Source organism: Larus michahellis, chromosome 2, assembly GCF_964199755.1.
Source record: "Larus michahellis chromosome 2, bLarMic1.1, whole genome shotgun sequence".
Lineage (NCBI taxonomy): Eukaryota > Metazoa > Chordata > Aves > Charadriiformes > Laridae > Larus > Larus michahellis.
This window is the reverse complement of record NC_133897.1, coordinates 137590713-137613574: the sequence shown is the minus strand read 5'-3', so window position 1 is coordinate 137613574 and position 22862 is coordinate 137590713. Positions and strand designations below refer to the sequence as shown.

Sequence of the window (22862 nt, the reverse complement as noted above, 5' to 3'; positions counted from 1 at the left end):
TGTCATGTGCACTTTTCTGTAGATTTAGTTAAAAATAGTAAAGATTTACAGCATTATAAGAAAAGCTTTCCTCACTTCTGAATTTTGATTCCTTTCAAAGAAAAGACTTCAGGAATTTGTGTCTGAAAGTGTTCACGTACACCTAAAAGAAACAAACAGCAGCCTTGTTATTTACTATGGCCAAAACCCACTGGAAACTGGAGAGTGTCCCACTAAAAATACCAAAAAAGAAGAAATCTTGTGTAATGGGGGAAGCAAAGGAAGTGCAATCTAGTGATTAAGGCAGGCGCAGGACTGCCAGGAGGTCTTTCTGGCAGTAGTTTTATTCCTGGCTTTACCACAGGCTTCCTGTGTGACTGGGCAGGCGCTGAAGGGCCTGACAGGGTAAGCACGTCTCGGCGCACACCAGGAGCAATGCCCTGGGATTGCGGCCAGGGTGTTTGTGGGGTCAGGACTTTGCTCTTGGAGCAGCTCATGAGCTGCTCTCTAAAATCCCAGCCAAGGAGCACGAGGCCATCAGATGGCTTGGTCTGGGATAAGGATCTGGGGAAGAACCACCATGGGAAGGGTGTCCTGTGCTGGAGGAGAGACAGGCATCATCCTGGCCTTGGCATCGCTGCCTCCGGGCGGGCTGACCGGCCCCACTGGGGCTTGTGCAGCTGGAATAAAGCAGGGTTTTGAGTTATGACTTTCTGAGCCCAAATCCATTCTCCTCTGCACTCATGGTCCCTCTTTGTGTGGTCATGGTGGAGGCTACCGGACTTGGGAGACTTTGTAAAGCTGCCCTCATTGAAGCACACCTTCTTAGGGGAAAGAAGATAGCGGGATTGAGATACAGAGGATTGTTTGTGGTCTAATCAAAGAGGCTTCGCCTTTTGCTCTCATCACCCCCCGCCTGAGTTTCCCCTCCATGGGCAGGATGAGTGAGGAGGATGAAGGAGGGACACAGATCCAGAGGCACTGGCTGCCCTATTTATACCCATCGCACATTAAAGGTGACCGCCCTGGGGTGTCTGTGTCCCCCTGAGCAGCCGCCTCACCAGGCTCAGATAACAAACACAGTCCTGGCTGCACAGCAGATCTGTCGCGGGGATTATCTGCTCGTTTGAAGTGAAATTTAGCTGGTCTTAATCAGAAATCTAACCGCATCAGGTTCGCATTAGCTTGTGCGGAGGTAGTAGTTTCACACGCTGACATGGTAGCAATTAAGCGAGTCGCTACTGGTTCTTACCCCAGGGTACAACTTTGTTTTGTTCCTTGCAGATTAGTGGGACTGCGTGAGTTTCCACATAGTTTTCTTTCCTGTAGACCCTGGCTATTTCATGTAGAACCCTCTGGGACCGTTTATTAGACCACACAAATGGTAATTATTTCCCAAAGAGGCGGACGGCGTTCCAGACCTCTAGCATGGCCAGTTATAAAAAATGTTATGAATCTGAGCAAGGGAAGGGATTTCACTAAAGCCAAAGAAGCCTTAAAACTACACAAACACAGGGCACGAAATATTTTTGAACAGCAGGAACAGAAGACAAATATTCATTTCAAAATGCATCATTATGCCTTTCTTGGCATGGGAGGTGAGAGAAAGGGAGAGCTCCTCCTGGGTCCCCCTTAATTTCCTCCCTTGGCTCTTTGGCTTGGACAAAGCCACAAACCTCATCTCCTCTTCATGTAAAACCCTCCCGGGGGACCCAATTATAGCCTGGTTACCCCTCACATGAGCCCACCGGGAGGACTCACGTTTATTTTAAGACTGAGGCTGAAGGCCTGACATGCGGGAAGGCGTTGGATGTGTCCCACCCTTGGAAACAGCACTTGGTATGAAAGGAAGAAGTCCGCGTGGAAAAAAAGGTGAGATCCATAAGTTACAGCCGATCAAGACGAACACACACACAATCAATTATCTGAGCCAAAACTGAGCCCCTTGTCACTACGAGAGCAAATGCTTTTCATAAGACGCTCTGCTCTCAGATGAATTTTCAGCACGTGACAGTTTTTCATCTTGAGGACCACACGCCTCTGCGTGGCAACTATCTTTTCCTAAACAACCCTATGTCCTGTAGATGCTGTAATGAAAGGACTGCTGTCCATTAATTTCTAGAGTTCCCTCCTACAATATTCTGAGGCAGTCATGCAGGGGAGTATCTTATTCCAAACCCATTGTGTTTCTCTTGGCGTTTGCCTCAGTCAGGAGTGGATTATTTTCATGTGAATTGAGGGGCAAAATTCCCATCTATTACCTCAAGAATGTAAAATTCCATAGCCAAAATTTCTTCCACCTTCTAGATCAAACCATAAAAATACAGGAAGAAGAAAAATTAATAAGATAGCAATTTGCCTGGTCAAAGGCAATAGATGATCATGTTACCCTGATGTTATCTTGTTAAAGTAACATTAATCTCATTAAGTCATTTCATAACAGGCTGACATTTATTGATCCCAAATATATAGGGAGTCACTTACTGCAAGAGAGGATGGACCTAAGCTAACGTTGCTGTCGGATGACTTGGGCAACTCCTCTATGGTATTTGAGTCCCCTGAAAACTGTTTGAGGAGCCATCAATGCTCACAGAGTGGCCCCAGCAAGGGTTCTAGATGGGAACCTCCTTATGTTGGACCCTTAGCACTCCCACAAGCACAGCAAAGCCAAGGGAGTGGACAGATGCAGGAAGGCCGGTATGAGTTTTCTCAGCTCTGATGTCTACATTTTGGAGAATCTGCAACATACAAATACAAATAACACATGAAGCAAGGAGGCCGGCATTTCTCACATGCTCAGCTTGGATCTTCGCAGCAATAGCCACAACAGCTGTTAAGTCCGTAGAACTTTTGAAAGGCAAACATTAACGCTGGCAAGAAAAGATGATGGCAAATCCAGCTGTAAGTCACCAGCTGAGGATTTTCTTGAGATAGCGAATGGCCTGCTGCAGAGACCTGACTCCTGTCACGTTTGTGGGCTCGGTGAGTGTCCTCGCTGCCGCTCGTGCCTCCTGCTGCAGCTGGCAGGTGAGAAGAAGCCCAGGGCCATGTATCTCTCCTTTGCTGGTACATGCTCTTGACAGGCTGTCTTTGGCACCACTTGGAAGAGGTGTCCACATCAAGGCTGCATTACCAGGTCAGAGACCCAATTCTGGCTCCATTAACACCTGTATCATCTGGAGGGGGCTGAGCTCCAGGTCAGGAAGGTCTCAGCTCCAGAAGCTGCAAGCTATACCTGGCTAGGAATCAGTCCACGTGCTTCTTATCTAGCTTAATTTTAGCTAGCCTGCATCACACTCTTCCTGCTACCAGCAGCAATGTGGTGGCTGAATGAGGCTTCTGTGAAACCAGCCGTAGACCTTGGTAGACTTGTCCAGATGGTGGATGGTTCTTCACAGCTGGGGTTACCTGTTAGCACCTCCTGCATGCCGTTACACCTAGGCTCCATGCTGGGGAGCACTCCTCCTCTTCCATCTCCACGGGATCCTGCAGGCTGTTTGTCTATCTCTGTAATTAGCAGGACTGTCTCTAACATTAGCGGGTAATGGCTATTTTTATATTCTTGTAGCACTTTGACTGGGAAAGTGTTGTACGTTGCCTAAAGGAAGATGGTGTGTGTGTGTGCGTGTGCCAAGAGATTTCATGGATAACATAATAGTAATGGATTTTAATGCCGTCCTCCACAGTTTGGCCAACAGAGTGAAAAGCAACATAGAGCATTTTCTGCATTAGTGCCCCCAAATCCAAACAGACTCCCTGTCTTCCTCTTGGTTTCAGTTTAGATGCTGTGTTTCTTTACAGAGACACAAGTGACAAAGACTCCAATAAGCACAATTTCAATGGCTTTCTAAACTTATCCCATAACAGAGCAGGCGTGTTATATTTTGTAGGGCTTACAGAGTATTAAGACAAAATCAACTGACGGTTCAAAGGAGGCTGGGAACAGAAATTCTTGTTCCATACATTATACCATTCCTGACAGCAGCTACTGCTTACATTTCTTGCTGTTTACTTTTCAAGAGGTCAACAAGCAGCATCTGCAGGGAGTGTTTGCCTGGGAGTTATAATATTCCAAGTGTTTTTTTCCTTTCAGCAGCTCCCATCTTTTACTGGTCCAAGGTAATAACCATCTTTCCATATTTTCTTTTTTTTTTTTTTCACTGCACCAGAACTACTCTCTTAAATTATGCATACATATTTTTCCCATTAGCCAAAGCCCCCCTCCAACCCCTTAGTATTTATGAAAAAGTATAACAATGAAGATATCGACTTCCAGTTTTGAGCCACAAGATTGATATTCCTCCAAAGTAAATACTGGCCTTGGCTGTGCCACAGTCAATATTTACCTCGAGTAAAATAAATCTTGCTGACAACCAGAACCTGAAGTCAATATTGGCTTGCTGTAATCCAGCTGGTATAAAGTAATCAGTTTCCTTTATATTACCTGAATGCTTTATGCAAATATTTTCAAGTTAAAGGTGGGCTCTACATTCCTGTAGCTGTAAATGCAGTACTGAAGCCATCCCCCCCATTTCCAGTCATCACAAATCTGAGAACTCTCCAAGAGAGCATATGAAAGCTCTCCTATCTCGGAAACAATCTGCAAGTGACTGATTAACTATCTAATCTGTGTACCTACTCCGAGACCCATTACTCCAATGTCTAAGAGCCTTCCAAATCCTTAAGAGAGGCAAAGTTTGCAAAGAAAGGGAATACCTTTTACTAGACCAGGTGATATAGCTAAGAAAGTGGATAAACTGGGCACACAAACCTTAGATCTAAAGATATTGACTCTTCCTAAAAATCCTCCATCTCATTTATTTAGACCATCAGGTCTACAGCAATATCATTGCTACCACTACCTCTAAGGAGACAAACAGTTTCTTTCTCCTAATCCATGGGGAAACATTTTGGTACTCAAAAGTGGCTCTTTTTAAAGGGATTTCCTTTGGTAACCAAGCCTGGGCAACCTTCTGATTTATCTGCCTTGCTCTTTATCTGTCTATCAATCAGTCGCTCCCCACTCAATAACATTGAAGCCTGTTGGCCAACACCCACTGCCTTTGACAAATGGCAGATTCAAACTAATTCAGATCCTACAGGTTTTATGCAAAACTGGTGAAGAAGGGACCTAGATTAGTCTTCCATTGGCCATGCCAGGGCAATCGATCTGTGTAGTCAGCACGCCCAAGCCTTCATGCCCGCCACAGCGTAGTCTGCCTCCTGTCCACATGCCAGCCTGTGGGCGCAGGCAGCAGCACCGTGGAGCAAAGTGGCAGGTACAGATATTGGGCCAGTATCAGGATGTAGAGCATTACTCCATAAGAAACAAGGTTTGATTAATTCTGCTGACCATGGAAAAGCACCATTTCTTAAATTTTTGTGTGTAACCGAGTATATTGTACCAGTACACACACGGAGAAAGTTGAAATGAGGTCGTTCACTTAATTTGTAGTTCCAAAAGGGGTGGGCATCTTCGCAGAGCATTTTGCAATCACCATGACCAATGCACCCAGAAGCCTCTCTTTTAGCTGGAGCTGTGTTGTTCCATTGCAGTGGCTGTTGTAGGCAACTGTGGCCATGAAGTCTGAGTGAGGCTCCCCCAGGCAGCTAAACCAGTCTCAAATAAGCTTTGCATATCAGGACAGGAATCATGAGCCGCTTTCCATATCCAGTGAGAAAACAGGAAAAAGAACAGAGAGCTTTCGAATGACTCACTGATGGGCTGGGATTTTTTTTTTTGTCCTTGCTGGAGCTTTTTCATTTCTAAATATAAATAATGAGTTGCAAGAACTGAAAAATCATTAACTAGATTAAGTCCTGATGAAGTTTTGTAATTGTTACAGTGCACAGAGTTGCTTTGCTAGATTATTTTTCCTTTGGTTCAGGTTACTTGTGCAAAGATGTTGGTGGTCCTCACAAATCCTTAAAAGATATCTGAACACAGCACTCGCCACTCCCTGCAGTGCAATTTTTGCCTGATTAGCAATGTCTCTGGGAGGTCAGTGGCTGGAACAGTTTGTGAGATGTATTATAAAAGAAATAAATAATTTTAATGTTTAAGGCCAGTGGAAGACCTCAGGTGCCAAAAGCTGCAGACTCTATAGACTGTTAATGCTACATTAAAGCCTAGTTTTCCCCTTGGTAATACGGTAGCCATTCCCAAGAAGAGGGATGCTTTCCACCAGGCAAAGGTAGATCTGACAGGACACTGCTCAGGACTATTTGCTTGTCATGATTGCTAAAGATATAAACCTGGGGACAAGTCAGGGGTTATTTAATGGAAATAATGAAGTTAACGATGCACATGCGAATGCCTTCCATATTTTTATAGGCTGCCTTCCTTGCTGGCCACCTGTTTCCTGGTTAAAGCAGGCCGTGATGCAGGGTGGACTCTGCAGGTCTTTGCCTCATTAGGCTTCTCCACTTTCACGGTGGGTGACCCTGACTCCAAGGCAGACTGTGCTCTGTGACACACGGGAGCAGCAGAAGCTCCTGCTCATCTGCAGAGGGCTGGGTCACCAGCTACTTGGTCACATCTATCCCGAAATTCTAGCTCCTTATCTCATCGAAAGCTAGATTGCAAATATTTCCCCAATTTACCTAACAAAGCAATTGGAGCTACCACGTGGATGTGAAGTGTTTGTAAGTGGCAAAAGGGGTTATGAACAGAAAGCAGGATGTGCATGATGGTGTGAGGATGCCAGCTCTGAAGCCTTGCACATTGTGTCTATAAAACACTTCTTTCCACGGCAGGAAAATTATCCAGTCTCGCTCTGGGCCAACCAGCCTGTACCTTCAGTAATTCAAAATATTTTCCTGTACCCCGAGCTGAAGAGGGTATCATGAGACAGGTAACCCAGAACGGGGGCCCGGTCTCGAAGGAAAAATAGGGTTGGGGGATGACATAAACGGCAACATCCAAGTATTAATATGACACTCAAAGAGATGCACTTTAAAGCTGAACTGACTCACAGGGAATGTTTCACTCTTTCCAAAACCTAGGACTTGTTTTCCCCACAGGACGGGAAAACCCCAAACCAAACAGACTTAGGATACTTCAATTCTCCCCGACCCAAATAAAAACAAAATAAAAGCGTAGAAATATTGGAATTTCCCAGAGGATGGAAATTTTGATTTTTACCTAGATGCATCCCACAACGGCAGGGCAGACGGATAGCCATCATTTTGGGCTTTTCCTTAGACATTGGTGGAGCTGTAGAGGAAAGCACAGGCTATACCTACTTGCGCTGAGCCTGACTACAGCTATTGCCAGCAAACCTCTGCTTTCATAAGATCATGCCTGGTGAAAGAGAAGCAAACGTAGTCTTAAACCTTCTCCTGTTCCTGGGTGAGCACTTAGCACTCCCCCTTCCATGTGGTAGGTTAGGACCTGCCTCCCCCTGAGCACGCCTGTGTCTTTGCTGAGCCTGGCAGCGATGATAACACAGGCATTGGGCACTTCACGCTACTTGCCTGTGGTTGAAATGAGAAGAGCCCCAGCTACAAGTCTCCCTTCAGCTCTCAGCACCCCACTTTTTTCCTCAGCCTGTGAAGCCAGAGAACGTGGAGACCTCTAGACCCACTCTAGACCAGTGGGACAAGGACTATTAATGCCAGAAGAGCAGGTCACCGGGGCTTGCTGCCTCAATGAGAAGGATGGGTTACAGCTAAGGCTGCTGATGTGACACCAGGTGTTGGTGGGACCCTGGCAGCTCCCGCCGGAGGGGCTCCAGCCCCCGTGCTTGTGCGGGCTGCACGCTGCCTCCACGATCTGAGGAGGGTCTACTGTGCTCAGCGTTTGAAAAGCACCAGGGCTGTGGGTAGGAGGATTTAATTGGAGATCTAAATGATAAAAAAAAAAGCAACAAAAAAACCCCCAGCAAATCAAACATTGAATCTAAAACCTGATCCATGCACAGGTACTTGGTGTCGCCATGTGACTTGGCCTTGCTGTCTGACGCCTGCACAAATAAGCAAATGCCATGACTCAGGTAATTCTCCCTCTCCCTCCCTCTCGCTCTCTCTCTCTCTCTGGGTCTCATTTTGTTTTGCAAGCCACGGCATGAGCTAGCTTCAGCCTTGCCATAAAAATCTGACTCACTTCCTCAGGGCAGGCTAAAATAACCTGACGATTTTTAAAAATGCTGCTTTTACCTTCTTAGCCACAACAGAAAGACACTGGGGATTTCTGGAGGAAAAAAAATAAAAAATAAAAATCAGGTTGGTTTAACACAGATGAGATGTTCTTTCCAGCCCGTTTCTCTTTGACTCTGTGAGGTTGCTCCTTTTCAGAAGAGAAAATCTGTGCCTCTCCCGTGGCTAGCGTTTGACAATCAGCACTTCTTCTCTCTTCCCTGAGTGGTAAAGCCCGGGGAGGGGGGGAGGGAGAGGGCTGAAAGTAAAGCAGAGAATTGTTCAGATTGCCTAGATCCCTCCAGGAAGTGATCTTTCTGCTTTTACTCCAGACACACGCCTCCCAGCTAGCCAGCAGCTCCAACTAATTAGCACACGTGATGGGAATAGGAAACAAAGTCACAAACAATAGTAGCGTGGGAACGCAGTGTAAACTGCAATTACATAGACCCCCCCTCCTCCCCCCCGCCCGCCCCCCACTCTGCCCTTCTCCAAATAAATAAATAAAGGCATAAATAAATAATTAAGCGCATAAATACGAAAGAGCTGCCAACAGCACAGCGGCTCAGCGCGGAGGCAGCGCAAACCTTGCTGGGCAGGAGGTGAAGACCGGCGTTTGCGGGCCGAGCAAGAGCCAGCTATTATTTTCATTCCATACTCCAAGTATATCGAGGCTGCTCCGTTTCCTTTTGTTCAGCGTTGGGGCACAACAGAAAAATGTGTTTGGGGAATTTCAGCACTTGCCAGGTCATGGGGGAGGTCAGTCCGCTTTTGTTGGGAGAGAGGCAGAAGAAGAAAGAGGGCAATCAAATATCCTCCTTGAGACAGCTTACAAGCACATGTCTCATGCTGTCAGGGGGCTAGGCTCCAGTGTGACACTTCCAGCTTCTTGTCTTCCTGCCAAGCTGAATATGTTTGGTATACGTTATATATGTGAGAAGTGGTCACCACTTCCCTGGCCGACCACAGCTCTAAGAACATATTAGAACGGAGCTATTGTGTGGGATTAAACACATTTGCTGTGGTTTAAGCATTAAGAGCGTGTGACTGCGCTCGCTTTAGAGCACCGTCATTAATACTGACGGTGGAGGTGTTCATACAGAGCTGCTCATCACGGCATCACAGTGCTTAGTTATGTATTGAGAGCCATTGGTTTTGTAACTGGTAAACACAAGGGATTTTTAAGGCAACTACAGCTGTATGGATCAAAAGAGAAGCCTGGGTGCACATGGGAAGTTACTGCTATAGCTGTCCTGGCATGCTGCTTTGGTAGCTCCTGTTCCCATATAATTGAGATTACCTGGAATAAATCTTTCAGATGGGCGCTATTTTGGAATTAAACTATTTCTCCTGGAATAATTTTTCTTCTTTAAAAGCAGATGAAATGAAGGTCACTCTGAGAAGGGTGGATCTGCATTTATTGGTCCTGCACTGCGATACTGGTCAGCTCTGCTGGGTCCACAAGTCTTGACTTTTCTGAAACCTGTAGGAATGCTGCGGCTTTTAAGTACTGTGAGCAAGACTGAAATAAGGCATCTCACAGGAAAATACCCTCAGTGTCAGCACAGGCCATTGCTTATTTTGTTACTGTGCTTTCGTGGCACTTCAATATTGTCTTGACTCTCTTTGTCCGCTGCTGCATGATGCCTCAGTTTGGATTCGGAAACTGTTCAGGTCAGATGCTGATACACATTTAGATGACTTAAGAAGTAAGTTTCCCTAACAAAAAGTATCAGTATCTAACTTTGTTCTGGCAAAATCAGAGTGGCACTTCTCTTCTGCTGTTTATTTTTATCCTGGTATTCCATAATGTAATGGAAGAGACAACTGATGGTAGGATTTGATTTTGATATCCTCCAATGTGCAAATACTCTGCCTGCCTGGAATAAGGTTTCATATTCAAACCAGTCAAGCTTAGTCTTTATTTTAATTAAAGCAGACAAATCAGGTGACTTTGCTGGGATCTCCGTGATGAAACCTCAGCCAAAGTCCTGACAGCCTTGTGACAATTAAAAATCCCTGGCACTTTCTCACTCTTGTCCCACGTGCTAAACTTCCCCTCACAGTTCATTTCTCTGTGATTGAGGGGTGTCCTATGCAGCATTCATTTCCTCAGATCTAACTTTTGCTCAGGTGTGGGACAGCGGGTGTCTAGTAAATGCTGTGGCAGAAAGGTGTGAGGTGAAGACAAGTTATCACACGAGAGAAAGTAAAGAGACGCTTTTCCAGGAGTTAGCGCTCACCACGTCAGGTAGGTCATATGCACTGTTTTCATTTCACTTGTCTGTCATCAAAGATTTTCATAGCTGGTACCTTCAAAAGCAATAAACTATTACTTTGATTTGCTTTATCCCAAACTGTACTCAACTTTAATTTTTATTTTTGCACAATGAAGTGTAGTTCTAGGAAACTTGTTAGGAAAAATAGTTTTCGATTTGACAAAAAGTTAGGTTTTCCCCTTGAAATAACATACTTTTAAATAACAGCTTGTGTGGGACCGAAGGTCTGGGAGTTGTTTTCTATCCTGTGCTTCCTAGCAAGAAAGAATAGTACACACACATTTTTCTCAAAGCTGCATCTTACTGGCAAAGAAAACTCAAAGTAGGTTTCAGACTGTAACGTCTTTGGAGCAGGGACTTCCTCTCCATACATCACTCTATAACCCCAAGCATGGTTTGAACACTGCTCTTAAAACACTGAAGTTGCAAAATTTCATGGGAAGAATGGCTAGTCAGGCTGTTCCTTGATGGACTGCGAGGATTTTGACAGCAGGAAACCAGAGCAAGTTTCTGTATGATTATTCCTCAGTCCAATTCTGAGAAAAGTACTGTAGGAACAGAAGAAAACTATTTTGGCAAACTACAGAGGGCTTGCTTGAAAGCAGGCCAAAGCAAAAAGAAAACCATGGTTTTACTCTGTGATATCTGGTGCAAACTGTACTGTGAGATACCAAGGAATGAACACAGGGATAAATAAACTGCCCAGCTGTGGTGAAATTGTCACCTTGGTGGGATGCTGTCTGTAGTTGACACACATCTGTGACCACTGTCCCCTCTACCATTTGGCAATGCTGAGAGAGGCTCTCCTGCCGAGAGCATGCTGCTGAATTTCTTGTGTGATTTTACACATGAGGTACACTTACACACATGGATGGTAGGTCATTTTCCTGTAATTAAGAGCAAAGGCAGTTGCAAATCAAACCAGAATTTTCCGCACAATGCCACCCCAAGTCAACCCCCCTTTGCATCTATTATGAGACAGCCATTAATTAACATGAGCTGGTGTTATTCCCTCTGTAGGATCTTGGCCTCCTTCAGTGCACAGGACAGACTGTGCTTTGGGAATGGAAGAAAGGGTGTCTGAAGGAAGCTGCTACCTGTAAGAGCCTTGACTCAGAGGGAGGCTTGCATAGAAAAAGAAAATCAATTGGAAAGGAAATCAAGTGATAGAATAGCCAATCTGCCTGTTCCCACCTCAGACAGGGCTGATTGAATATGAGGTAGCTTTGCCTGTCAGCAGCTTGAACGTGCATTCACAGATTAGCCGTGTACACAGCTATAGCCCAGGTCTGGTTTTCGAGATGAGCTGAAGCCTAATCAGGTAAATGCAAAGTCTACCTGCATTGTCCAGAGCCATCCAGAAGAGAAATGTCTCCACTGCTGTTGCTAATATGCTGACAGTGCCAGTCTCACTTATTTATAGCTATGCACTACTTCCAAAAAATGAGTGCAGAAGTGTTGCAGCTGAGGCATTCTGCTTACAGTAAGGACTTTGATGTAAAAATTATCCCCATCCTTGACCACCTTAAAGATAGAAATGACTTGATGAACCTGGACATCACTACAGATGCCTGTGAGTATGAACGTGTAATGTTTATATTCTTCTGCGGCAGCGGTTGCTCCAGCTTTGTGCAGTGGCAGTATGGTAGCCCTTGGACTAGTCTGGGCAAGACAAGATGTTAAAAGAGCTCTATGCTGCAGCGGGAGGAGAATGGCCCTACCTGGAACCTCTGGCAGAAAGCACCAGGGGAGATTTGAGGTCAGCCCCTAAGATTTTGAAGTTGGGGATACAGAGGATCCAAAGCCTGCTACACTCCAACAGAAAAAGAGATATTGGCAGCATACGAAGGGGCTCAAGCTGATTTTGGAAGTGGTTGATACAGAAGCATAGCTCCTCTTAGCACCTCGACTGCTGGTGCTGGGCTGGATGTTCAAAGAAAGGGTCCCCACCACACATCATGCAACTGATGCTACATGGAGTAAGTGGATTGCATTGATCACACAGCGAACTCGAATGGGAAACCCCAGTCGCCCAGGAATTCTGGAAGTGATCATGGACTGGCCAGAAGGCAAAGATCTCAGAGTATCACTGCAGGAGGAGATGATGCATTCTGAAGAGGCCTCACCGTATAATAAATTAGCAGGAAATGAAAAGAAATATGCCCTGTTCACTAATGAGTCCCATCGTATTGTAGGAAAACATTGAAGGTTGAAGGTTGCTGTGGGGAGTCCTACACGATGAGTTGCAGAAACCACTGAAGGACAAGGTGAATTGAGCCAGTTTGCAGAGGTGAAAGCCATCCAGCTGGCTTTAGATATTGCTGAATGAGAAAAATGGCCAGTAATTTATCTCTATACTGACTCATGGATGGTGGCAAATGCTCTGTGGGGGTGGTTACAGCAATGGAAGCAGGAGCAACTGGCAGCGCAGAGGCAAACCCATCTGGGCTGCCTCATTGTGGCAAGACATTGCTGCCTGGATAGAGTATGTCACGTAGATGCCTACATACCCAAGAGTCAGGCCACTGAAGAATGAACTTTGATGAGACTGAACGAAATGCAGTTGTGATGGAACCAGAACTGGCTTCAGCAGCACAAAGATTCTTGGCATCTGCACAAGCAGAACTTGGGTCCACTGTGCTTGGAGTGCACCCAAGCCCAACTTCTGAATGGGGTATCTAGACCTCAGAGACATGCAGACGTGAATTTCAGTGTTCATCTCCTGAGAGAACACCTTTACAGTCACAGTACTGCTAACACATCACACAAGAAGTCTAAAAAACTCTTCTGTTGCTCCGTTCACTTCCATTTGATCCATGATAACTAGTTTTGAACTGTGCCAAGTGGCACCCAACAATCGACACATTCAGCCAGAAGTCAGTAAAGAAAAATACAAGATTTGGAGCAGCAACTTCTTGCTTGCAGAGCTGATGCTGCAGCTTGATGTATGCAGGGGCGGGTGGGGGGGAGTTGGTGGGGGTGGGGGGGACTCGATGTTTTTGCCTGGCTGCAACTCGAGTGCCAGAGCCACCGGTTGAATTGGGCACTGTAACCATAGTAACGGCAAGTTTCCGGGACTCGGGGTGACAGGTTGATGGGATTACTCTTCAAAGCACTTGCTCCCTTGGGAGAGAAGACCTAAAGGAAGGGGATGGGAGTTAATTTAGCGCACACACTAGAGCAAGGGTCAGCAGTGGCAGGTCCCTGCTGGAGGGAAGCCTGCAGTGGCAATAAACAACTCCCTTTCAGTGGGACTTTGACTAGCACCGAAATCACTGTAGGAGGCATTCAACAAAGAAAAACGCTGGGGGGTGCACACAAAAACTGACACCACTCCCTTCTAAGGGACAGTCGTGACCAACAGTTCCTGCAGTGTTTCAAAGATGAGTCTCTGCTTTGCCCTGTGCTGACTTTACACTGTCCTGCCTTTCCTGCTTCCAGCCCTGGGGCAGCCAGATGCGGCTGCGGAGCCTGCATCTGGAAACGCGGAGTTGTGCCAGACCTGGAAGTGATGGGGAAGTCGGGGGGTGGGGGGAAGGCGAGCGTGCTGGTGTGTATGACAGGAGAGGGTGTGGGGTGCATCTGTGGGACAAAAATGTTTGGACGGTGGGGAGGCTGAGGCACGGGCATGGCTGCAGTAAGAGGTGGGCAGGCAGAAGGCAAGAGGCTTCTTACACTGTAATGCGAGGCGGGGGGAAGGGAGGCACCGTGGCGGTGTAGGGGACAGGAGAGAAGGCTGTCGTCTCCTAAGGTTTGTGGCCTCGTTGCTGTGAAGTTAACAGTGGTGTCTGAAATTAAGCACTTTTGAGAAGTGCCGCCTTCTTGTGCACTGTCATTTTCATTTCCTTGGACTTTGGTGAGCAAAAGGCTGCTCTCCCGTCTGCCCTTCTGGCAAGAGAGGTGCATGACAGTGCTGTCTCAACGTGTTGGTAATTTCTGGCTAATAAAACTGCACTTTGGGCCACGGTTAGCAATTAGACCAACGCTGAGAATCGGGCCCTGCCCAGTACCAGAAAAGCACAACAGTAATTTAAAGCTGGTTTTGCTCTCTGTTCCTCCTAGTGCTGGATCGAAACCACACATCGGCAAACATTTCTTATCTTCCCAACTGCAATTGCTCACACTGGGGCCCAGCTCCACTCTACCTGCCCGTTCCTGTAAGTCATTCGGAGAAGTCAGTGTCTACACAAGCTCCGAAAGCATCTTCGGAGACTGTCTGTCCCCAGTCATTCATGGAGCCAAGGATGGGGGTCAGCTCCAGGATCTGACTGCTGGGAACCTGGGTGGCCAGATCTCTACTCACAAGCAATGAATGGTTGACACCAAGTAATTTCTTTTACAGTGTATTTTTCCCCCATAGTATGAAGAAGACGTGCCTGGGTGGGAGAAGTCTGATGTTTAGTCTGCAGGCCAAAAAGGCATCAATGTCACTGTGCCTTCCACTGACCTGGCTTTTGGTCCTTTAAAAGCAAATGGTACAGGCAGAGATGTGATATAACAAAAATACAGAGTTTGGAAAGGTGGATGTAATAGAAGTGCTGACACAAGCTTAATTACAGCTCTGCAGAAAGGATAGATTTATGAAAAATGTAATGTGGGAACAGAATATTTCTATCATCTGTTAGCTACTTAGAGGTGGCTGCAGGACTGTTTCTATCTTCTTAACTGCAGCTCTTTTGCTACCTTTAGCCTGGTGCTTGCTTCCATTTCCCTTCCCACCAGAGATCTTTTGCAAAAATATGGGCAGTTGCACAAAATCTGGAGCAACTGTGTGCCAGGAACTTTTACCTAAACCAGTGGGAGGCTGAAAGCAGCTCTTCTGGGGTCTTGTAATGGGGAAACCCAGGTTCGTTGATTCTTTGCTGTCACACTGTGCACAACTGAGCTACCCTCCAGACCCTTCAATTGCGAAATGCAGAAGAGTCAACTTAGAAAAGGAACCTTAGTAGAAAAGCTTCATGTAAATGGAAATTTAATTATTATGAAACCACCTCAAAGAGTACGCCCTCATCTCGCTCGTCCCATTTTGCCAGTACCTCAGCCTGAGCGAGCTGGCAGAACGAAGAGGGCTTGTGCTGGGGGACACGGCAATTTGGGGGGAATGTGGCGCCCAGGCAAAGCAGCACATCCTCGCTGCCAGTGCCAGCCGGGGCTCGGCACACCTCGTCCAACGCTGGCCTTTCCTGTCGCCCCTTCTTCCCTGCCAGCACCTCCACAGCACCGCGCATTTGCTCTCAAGCTGCTTAAAACCTGTTCCTGCTTCTCCCCTTCCACCTCCCAGATGCAGGAGGGGGGGACACGGACGGGATTTGGCCGGCAGATTTACGATTTGGAACGGCACCGTCGAGAGGGATGCCGTGATTTCCTTTGCAGAAAAAAAACAACCTCAACCCTAAGTTTGAGGAAAAAAAACTAAGTTTGAGCCTCCTCCACTTTCAGGCTTTAGCCACCCATTTAACTCATTTTGTTCCGAAGAAGGGCAAGCTGCTCCCGCTCGGGCTTCCCCTTCTCCTCACGCAGCCTGCCCGGAGGAACCGCTCCGGCCTCGGCTGAGGCAATGAGCCTCCACGGTGCGGGGACGGGGGGGTGTTATCAACCAGCAGGGCTCGGGCTACTGGGGACCCCGTCGTGTGGGCTGAAGACAGCCCCGAGGGCGCTCCGGGGCTGTTCATTCCCCGGTTCTCCAGCCCGGGACGTGCCCCCCCGCCTCCATCCCCATCCTCCCCCCCTTCCCTCTTCCCCCCCCGCCGCCGCCGCCGCCGCCGCCGCCGGGGCCCGCACGCGGCGCCCGCCGCTGCCGCGCGCCGCTTTCCCACGGCCGGCCGGCGCGCGGCCGCACCTCCCCCGACCGCCCCGCCGAGAAAGGGGGCGGGGCCCAGCCGCCGCTCGGCCGGCGGCAATTGGCTGACGCCCCGGCGGCGGCGGCCAATGGGGGGGCGGCGGGGGCCGCGCGTGGCCGTGCTGAGCGGCGGGCGGGCGGACGGCGGGCGTTCTCTGCCCGGCTGCCTGCCGCCTGCCCGCTGCCTCCTGCCTACCCGCTGCCTCCTGCCTACCCGCTGCCTCCTGCCTACCCGCTGCCCGCTCGCTGCCCGCCCGCCCGCGGGGTGTGAACGCCATGGGGGAGACGGGCGCCGGGCGAGGCGCGGGCCGCGCGCTGGGCGCCCTCCTGCCGCGCGCCGCCCGCCGCCTCCCCGACGGCCGCCCGCGCCCCCCGCTCCCCGCCGCCGCCGCCATGAAGCGGGCGCACCCCGAGTACAGCTCGTCGGACAGCGAGGAGCTGGACGAGGCCGTGGAGGTGGAGAAGGAGAGCGCGGACGAGAACGGGTGAGCGCAGGCCCGGGGGTTGGGAGCCGTCAAGGCGGCCCAGCGCGCCCCCGACCCTCCCCTCAGCCCCGCGAGGGGACCCCGACACCCCCCCACCCCAGCCCCGTCCCTCCCTCCGCCGGGGTGGTGACGGGTGTCCCGCTGCTCCCCGCAGGAACCTGAGCTCGGCGGCGGGCTCCATGTCTCCCTCCACCACCTCGCAGATCCTGGCCAGGAAGAGGCGCCGAGGGGTGAGTGAGCGCCCGCCCGGCCGCGGCTCCCCTCAGCCCCGGCACCCCCCCACCCCCCCACCCTCACCCCCCGCTTTCTGCCCTAGATCATCGAGAAGCGCCGCCGCGATCGCATCAACAACAGCCTGTCCGAGCTGAGGAGGCTGGTGCCCAGCGCCTTCGAGAAGCAGGTAGCGCCCGGTGACCCACCCGCATGGCCCCCCCTGCCCCCGGAGGAAGGGTCACCCCTCTTTAACGCCTCTGCTTCTGCCTAAAAGCTGCCGTGCTTCCCCTTCTCTCCTAGGGATCGGCCAAGCTGGAGAAAGCAGAGATCCTGCAGATGACTGTCGATCACCTGAAAATGCTGCATACTGCAGGAGGGAAAGGTAAAAGTTTGGTGCCTGACAGCAGGTCTGTGAGAGGAGTGCATTCCCTGGCATTTGGTGTGCTGCGGGAGCGCTCAGAGAAAGTGAACAGGGACTCTCTCCTGTTTCGTCAGGAATTTGGGACTTTCTACTTGACAAGATTTGTGGCATCGCTAGCGCTGAAACATTTTACTGTGCTAGCTCCGGGTTGTTCTAGGGGAGGGTGGTCACAAGTCTCTCTAGCGATGTGTCAGAGCTGTGAAGTGAATGGGCTTTTGGCAACTTGGAAAACACAAAGTTTTTCTTGTTGTCAAATGTTTGTTTCTCTAACTTTCTGAAAGTTCAGAACAGAAACTAGAAAAAAATACAGGTTGAAATGAGTAGTGAATGAGCAAAAACGGTGAAATGCACTTTTAGGAAAAAAGTACGTTGCTTGCAGAAGTCCCCTCTGATAAGTCAGGACTTGTGTTTCTAATGAATTTTACTGCGCTGTGGTTTTGCTTGCACAGGGGAAACATGAAAAGAACAAAAGTGCTTTCCTCCAGTGGCAGTGTGCAATTTCAGTTTAAAAATGGCAGTCTGTGACTGGTCTTGGGACTTGCAGCATCACAGCACAGATATAAAAGAAAAGCTTGTTAGACAAAAAAAAAAAGAAAAAAAGAAAAAGGAGCTTGGCAGCTAATCTATGGTTGGGAATACTAACCACATGCAAGTGAAATATGCTTATAGGGGAGGGTGGAGCGGGGAGGCTACATGTAGACAATGACTAGAAAACAGCATCTTAAGACTCCGTTCTTTGTTCTTTTCTCTTAGGTTATTTTGATGCTCATGCTTTGGCTATGGACTATCGGAGTCTAGGGTTTCGAGAGTGCCTGGCCGAAGTTGCTCGATACCTTAGTATTATAGAGGGTCTGGACGCCTCTGATCCTCTGCGAGTTCGACTTGTGTCTCATCTCAATAACTATGCCTCTCAACGGGAAGCAGCAAGTAGTGCACACACTGGCATTGGACACATTCCTTGGGGCAGTGCCTTTGGACATCACCCTCACATATCTCACCCGTTGCTGCTGGCTCAAAATGGGCACGGTAATACCAGCACTACAGCATCTTCCACAGAACCACACCACCAGACCAGAATTGCTGCCCCACATGCTGAAACTTCCTCACTCAGAGTGCCCCCAAATGGCAGCGTTGGACCAGTGCTCCCCGTGGTCACATCTACGACCAAACTGACTCCTCCTCTTCTCTCCTCCATGGCATCTCTTTCTGCGTTCCCCTTTTCATTTGGCTCCTTCCATCTGCTGTCCCCCAACGTGCTGAGCCCGTCTACACCAACGCAGTCAGCAGCCCTTAGCAAACCATACAGACCCTGGGGGACTGAGATTGGAGCCTTCTAAGAAATAACTCTTTAGTAAGGGTGGGGAAGCCTACAAACCTAGCTGAGCTGGGTTATGCCACGCTTAAAGTTGAAGTTCTTAATAACAGGGACAAAGGTACAGCTTCACCTTAACTAAGTTTGTCTAAAAACTGTCTCGTTGGATTTTTCTTTTTGTTTTCTACATTTTTGTATTAGCAGGGTTTTTTTTAATAGTTGCTGAAGTTGTCCAAAAATAAAATTACAATAGTGGCTGTTAACACTTGTGTTAGATCTGTGCTGAGCATTTAAATCACTTTTGTAAACAGTTTGTTTCAAATGTTTCATTTTTCCTGAGTATGTCAGACTGCCTTCTTATGAAGAGATATCATCTATTGTTAGCAATGGCCTAGTTTAGTTATTAATTTTACCAAGACCACTCTTCTCAGCATTAACAAGCCGTGGTTTTTGTTAGTGTTTTGACATTGAGATGTTCTATAAAGAATTACTCTTTTTGTAAACTATATTTGAGTCTTATATTTCTGAACAAAGCGTTGACAAATCAGATGGACCAGCTTGATCAGCTTTATCTAACAGCCCGATTTCTATTTCTTCTGCAGTGGTTTGGTGTATTGGTGGTCTTATTCTAGTCCCTAGTGGACATTTACTCACATCTCAGAACCGCTATACTGTTTCTTCCACTGGAAGGAGCAGTTTGCTTTAGAGCAGACTCTAGAGTGGGGAGGGTGAAAAAGCCAAATTACACACTGTCTTGTTGGTGGGTTTAGTCACCAGGGAAGTGAAGGGAAAAAAAAAAATTGTCACCTGCAGTAGTCTTCCAGCAGGAGCCAGTCATATGCATAGTAATTTCATAGGGACAAATTCTGCTTTGAATTACAGTAGAGTAATTGTTCTATCACCCTGTGTTCTTGGGTTAACTGAGATCAGATTCTCTCCCTCTGTGAGCTTCAAATTTGCACCTGAAAGGAGTGATGCTGGTATTTAAATAGCCAATGGAATGGTACAGTGGGAACCAGTTCAGTGCACAGCCTTGTTGCTTAACAGATTTATCCTAACTGGCTGATTTTTCTGGTGTGTTTTACTTTTAGGTGCAGTTCAGTGCCATTCCTCATTTTCTGAGGGCTCTGCCGCATTCTTGTGTGTGTGAGAGTGTGTGCGTATACATGTATATTTTAGTTGATTTCATGAGAATCTTGATCTGAACAGGTTTATCTAGTGAGTTCCACTGGACGGGGTCTGACTGCTCTTGTATTTGTGTTGTGGCTAAATAAAGGAGAAAGAACAAAGTATTTTAAATGACATGTTTGTCTGATATATATCAGTGGAGAATGCTGTGCCTATGCGTATCACGGGAGATGTTGAACAATTGCTACTTGGTCCTGCTGTGGGCATTTGCATTTACTTTTTTCTCAAATATTGTGGCTTACTTAGCTACACTAGCTGAGTACATAGAGAACCGCGGAGCCTCAGAATAACAGTCGAGGGAAGGAAAATGTAGGTTGCCTTTTGCGTGTCACTTTTACTTGCCTGGCAGCGTGTGGGCAGACAGCAAAGACACTGGGATTACTGCTAAAGAAGAGGTTAAAGCTGCACTGCACCCGAACATTCTTACTGATTTGTATTAATATTAAAAAGTGATCATCTTTACAAATGTGGAGTCCTTTCCTGTCTAACTCATGGAGTCTTTATCTGTCCTATAGCTCTGTAATGAAGTTTTGTACCTGATGGTCTGGTTTAGCTCACGTTCAGTGCATTAGTGCAGAATCTAGCCAAGGTCTCCGACTGACCCTGTATTTGTTAGTGAGGGGTATTACACTTTTTCTGGAAGTAACAACCCGACAAGCTTACAGGTAGATAGGTATTCTGCAGATGCAGTCCATCCTACCTGCAAATCTCTACCTGCAGAACATCAACAACTTCTCCTGGAAGTACCTCACTTCTTTCCTGTGCATTGGAATTTATGGTACACTCGTGTTGGTAAACGGCACATCCTTGTCTGGATTTAGCTCTGCCAGAACAGCAGAAAGAGCTTGGCCCTGTGGGAGACGAGAGCTTTGTTTAAAGAGGGGCTCTCGGGCCAATTAAGGAGTGGCATTGATGAGAGGCTTTCTCGGAAGATGGATTGCCGTGAGGCTGGAAAGAGTGGGAGGGCATCCAAGTGCGTAACCTTGTTTTACCTTCTTCCCTAGGCTGTAGGAGACCGCTGCTAGAAATGAAACGCAAAACACTGTGGGAGCTAGAAATACATAGGTGGTGTTGAGGAAAGATTATAGAGCATAGTATTTCGTGTAGAAACCTGAAATAAGAGGCTGTAAAATTCCAAATCCTGTTTCCTTTTCACAGTGTGTCCTGTTTAATTATGCACTGTCCTGTCCCTAATAGGTTTTTATACCAAATTACCAACTCCTACCCAGAAGATTGCTATAGTGCATGCAACTATTCTTTAGATCTTTTAATAAATGGCAATGCTTCTCAGCCGTTTAATGGTTATTTCATTGACATTCAAATGACTTTGCCTGCCTCTAAATAGCTGTCTCTTTTGTGTGGAAAGACCCCTGTAATTATTTTTGTCCCACTATCCTATTCTTGAATGGACTTCAGAAGCAGAGAGTGCAATAAAAGTTTAGCTGCTGGTGTTTGTCTGTATATGCACTGCCTTCTCTTTCCATTACCAATGGCAAAGGCATTAATGAAAAGTACTAATTTTATTCAACTTTTGCTGTCAATCTATATTAATTTTTAGAGACTCAAAATCCGATTGTTATCGTAGAAAGAGATGAACGAACTCGAGGAAGCCGCAAAAACTAGTAACTCACATGGGAAAAGCATGTCCCAGAACCTGAAGCACTGGGGTTGGAAATCCAGGGCTGTGTTACTACTTGTGCTGCTACCTTACTAACTCATGCTTGGCAATCGCTTAAACCATATCTGTTTTGTCAGCTGTGAAAAAGGGATGGCGGTTCTTGTTCTCCTTTCATTGGGAGACAGTGGTAGCTGGAAATTTTTTATATGAATGACAAATGCTGTTGTTTCTCAAAAACTACAGTTCTGAGATGTTCTGCCGTTTTCCTTCCCTATAGGATGCTAGGTTTCTAAAGACAAACTGGAAAAGGCAAAATAAGCTTGCTTCTATAGACAACAGATATCTCCTGACCCCAGAACATTTACTTGTTTACCCTATTGCAAAAGAGCAATTCAGGAGCACAAGCTTAACCCGAGGGATGGCGGAGAAGAAAGGAAATGCATATGTGACTTGATCCCATGACCCCCCAACTACCTTCAAGTGCTTTGGATGAACTGTGTCTGTCCGGAAATCCTCAGGCTAAAGCTTTGTGCGGGATGTAAGATGATGTGGTGTTTCATATAAGCTCATATTATCTTCCTTTATCAAGGATTTGAGTGCAGAATAAATGTAAGAGGATGGTAAATACTGCATAAAACCAGAAACAAACCTTTGGAAATCCATTCTGTGCTTTGGCGTAAAGGAATGGCTCATCAAAGTGGCATTTTTTAGCTTTTGGAAAGAAGCTGTCGGTAGTTCTTAAGACAGTTTCTGTTCGGCGCTCCCGTCTTAACACTAGTAGCATGACAGAGTTTATTAGGGTCATGCTGCAAACCCCATGAATCCTGGCTATTGCTCTCTTCACTCACACATCAGCATGTGAGTCCCCAGGTGACAAGAGCCTTCCTAGACTATTGCATAGTGCTGGGAAGCCTGCCAGGTTTTTTGTTTTTTTTTTTTTTTTTCTCCCAACCAACAAACAAGTCCAAGTGAGCACAGATAAACTGAAATCCTTCTTCCTGTTTTATATTGCCTGCATATTCACAAGCGCTTTCTTGCCAGAAACTCCCAGTTTGGATCGTAACGTACTCTATAGGGAGCTGGAAGCCTGCAGTGAATAACGTAGAGGTCATGCTGGAAGGCAACAAAAATGATTTACACAGCCCTTTTCTCAGGCTTTACATGAAAGGCTGCAGAGATGGGTTGTGGTGCTTGTGACTCAGGACGCCAAGGCAGGAATATGTCCATGTATTAACCAGCCTACCCGGCCTTGTAGAGCAGTGTGTGCTTTGCCTGTAACTGAACGCCTCTCTCTCTCTCCACTTGCCCAGCTTATAAATAAAAATTAGAACACTCCCTTTCTTCTGGAGCCAGAAGATGCAGGCATTGACTCATGCTTGCAATATATTAGCT

The 22862-nt window shown here is 47.3% G+C and overlaps 1 protein-coding gene across 1 annotated transcript; it reads left to right on the top strand.

The window, feature by feature from the left end:
• The first annotated feature begins 16352 nt into the window (after positions 1–16352).
• On the top strand, positions 16353–21135 carry HEY1 (hes related family bHLH transcription factor with YRPW motif 1). The gene is made up of 5 exons (XM_074577322.1): positions 16353–16718; positions 16873–16948; positions 17035–17118; positions 17232–17313; positions 18106–21135. Exons 1-5 carry the CDS (start codon positions 16510–16512, stop codon positions 18687–18689), a joined length of 1035 nt encoding a protein of 344 aa, XP_074433423.1. The 5' UTR covers positions 16353–16509; the 3' UTR covers positions 18690–21135.
• Positions 21136–22862: the final 1727 nt, after the last annotated feature.

What these genes read in the sequence shown, in the direction of transcription:
- HEY1 (XM_074577322.1), top strand. Translation starts at nt 16,510, where the DNA reads ATGGGGGAGACGGGCGCCGGGCGAGGCGCGGGCCGCGCGCTGGGCGCC. An exon ending in GAGAGCGCGGACGAGAACGG is followed by an intron (nt 16,719 to 16,872) that starts GTGAGCGCAGGC and finishes TGCTCCCCGCAG; the next exon opens with GAACCTGAGCTCGGCGGCGG. An exon ending in GCATACTGCAGGAGGGAAAG is followed by an intron (nt 17,314 to 18,105) that starts GTAAAAGTTTGG and finishes CTTTTCTCTTAG; the next exon opens with GTTATTTTGATGCTCATGCT.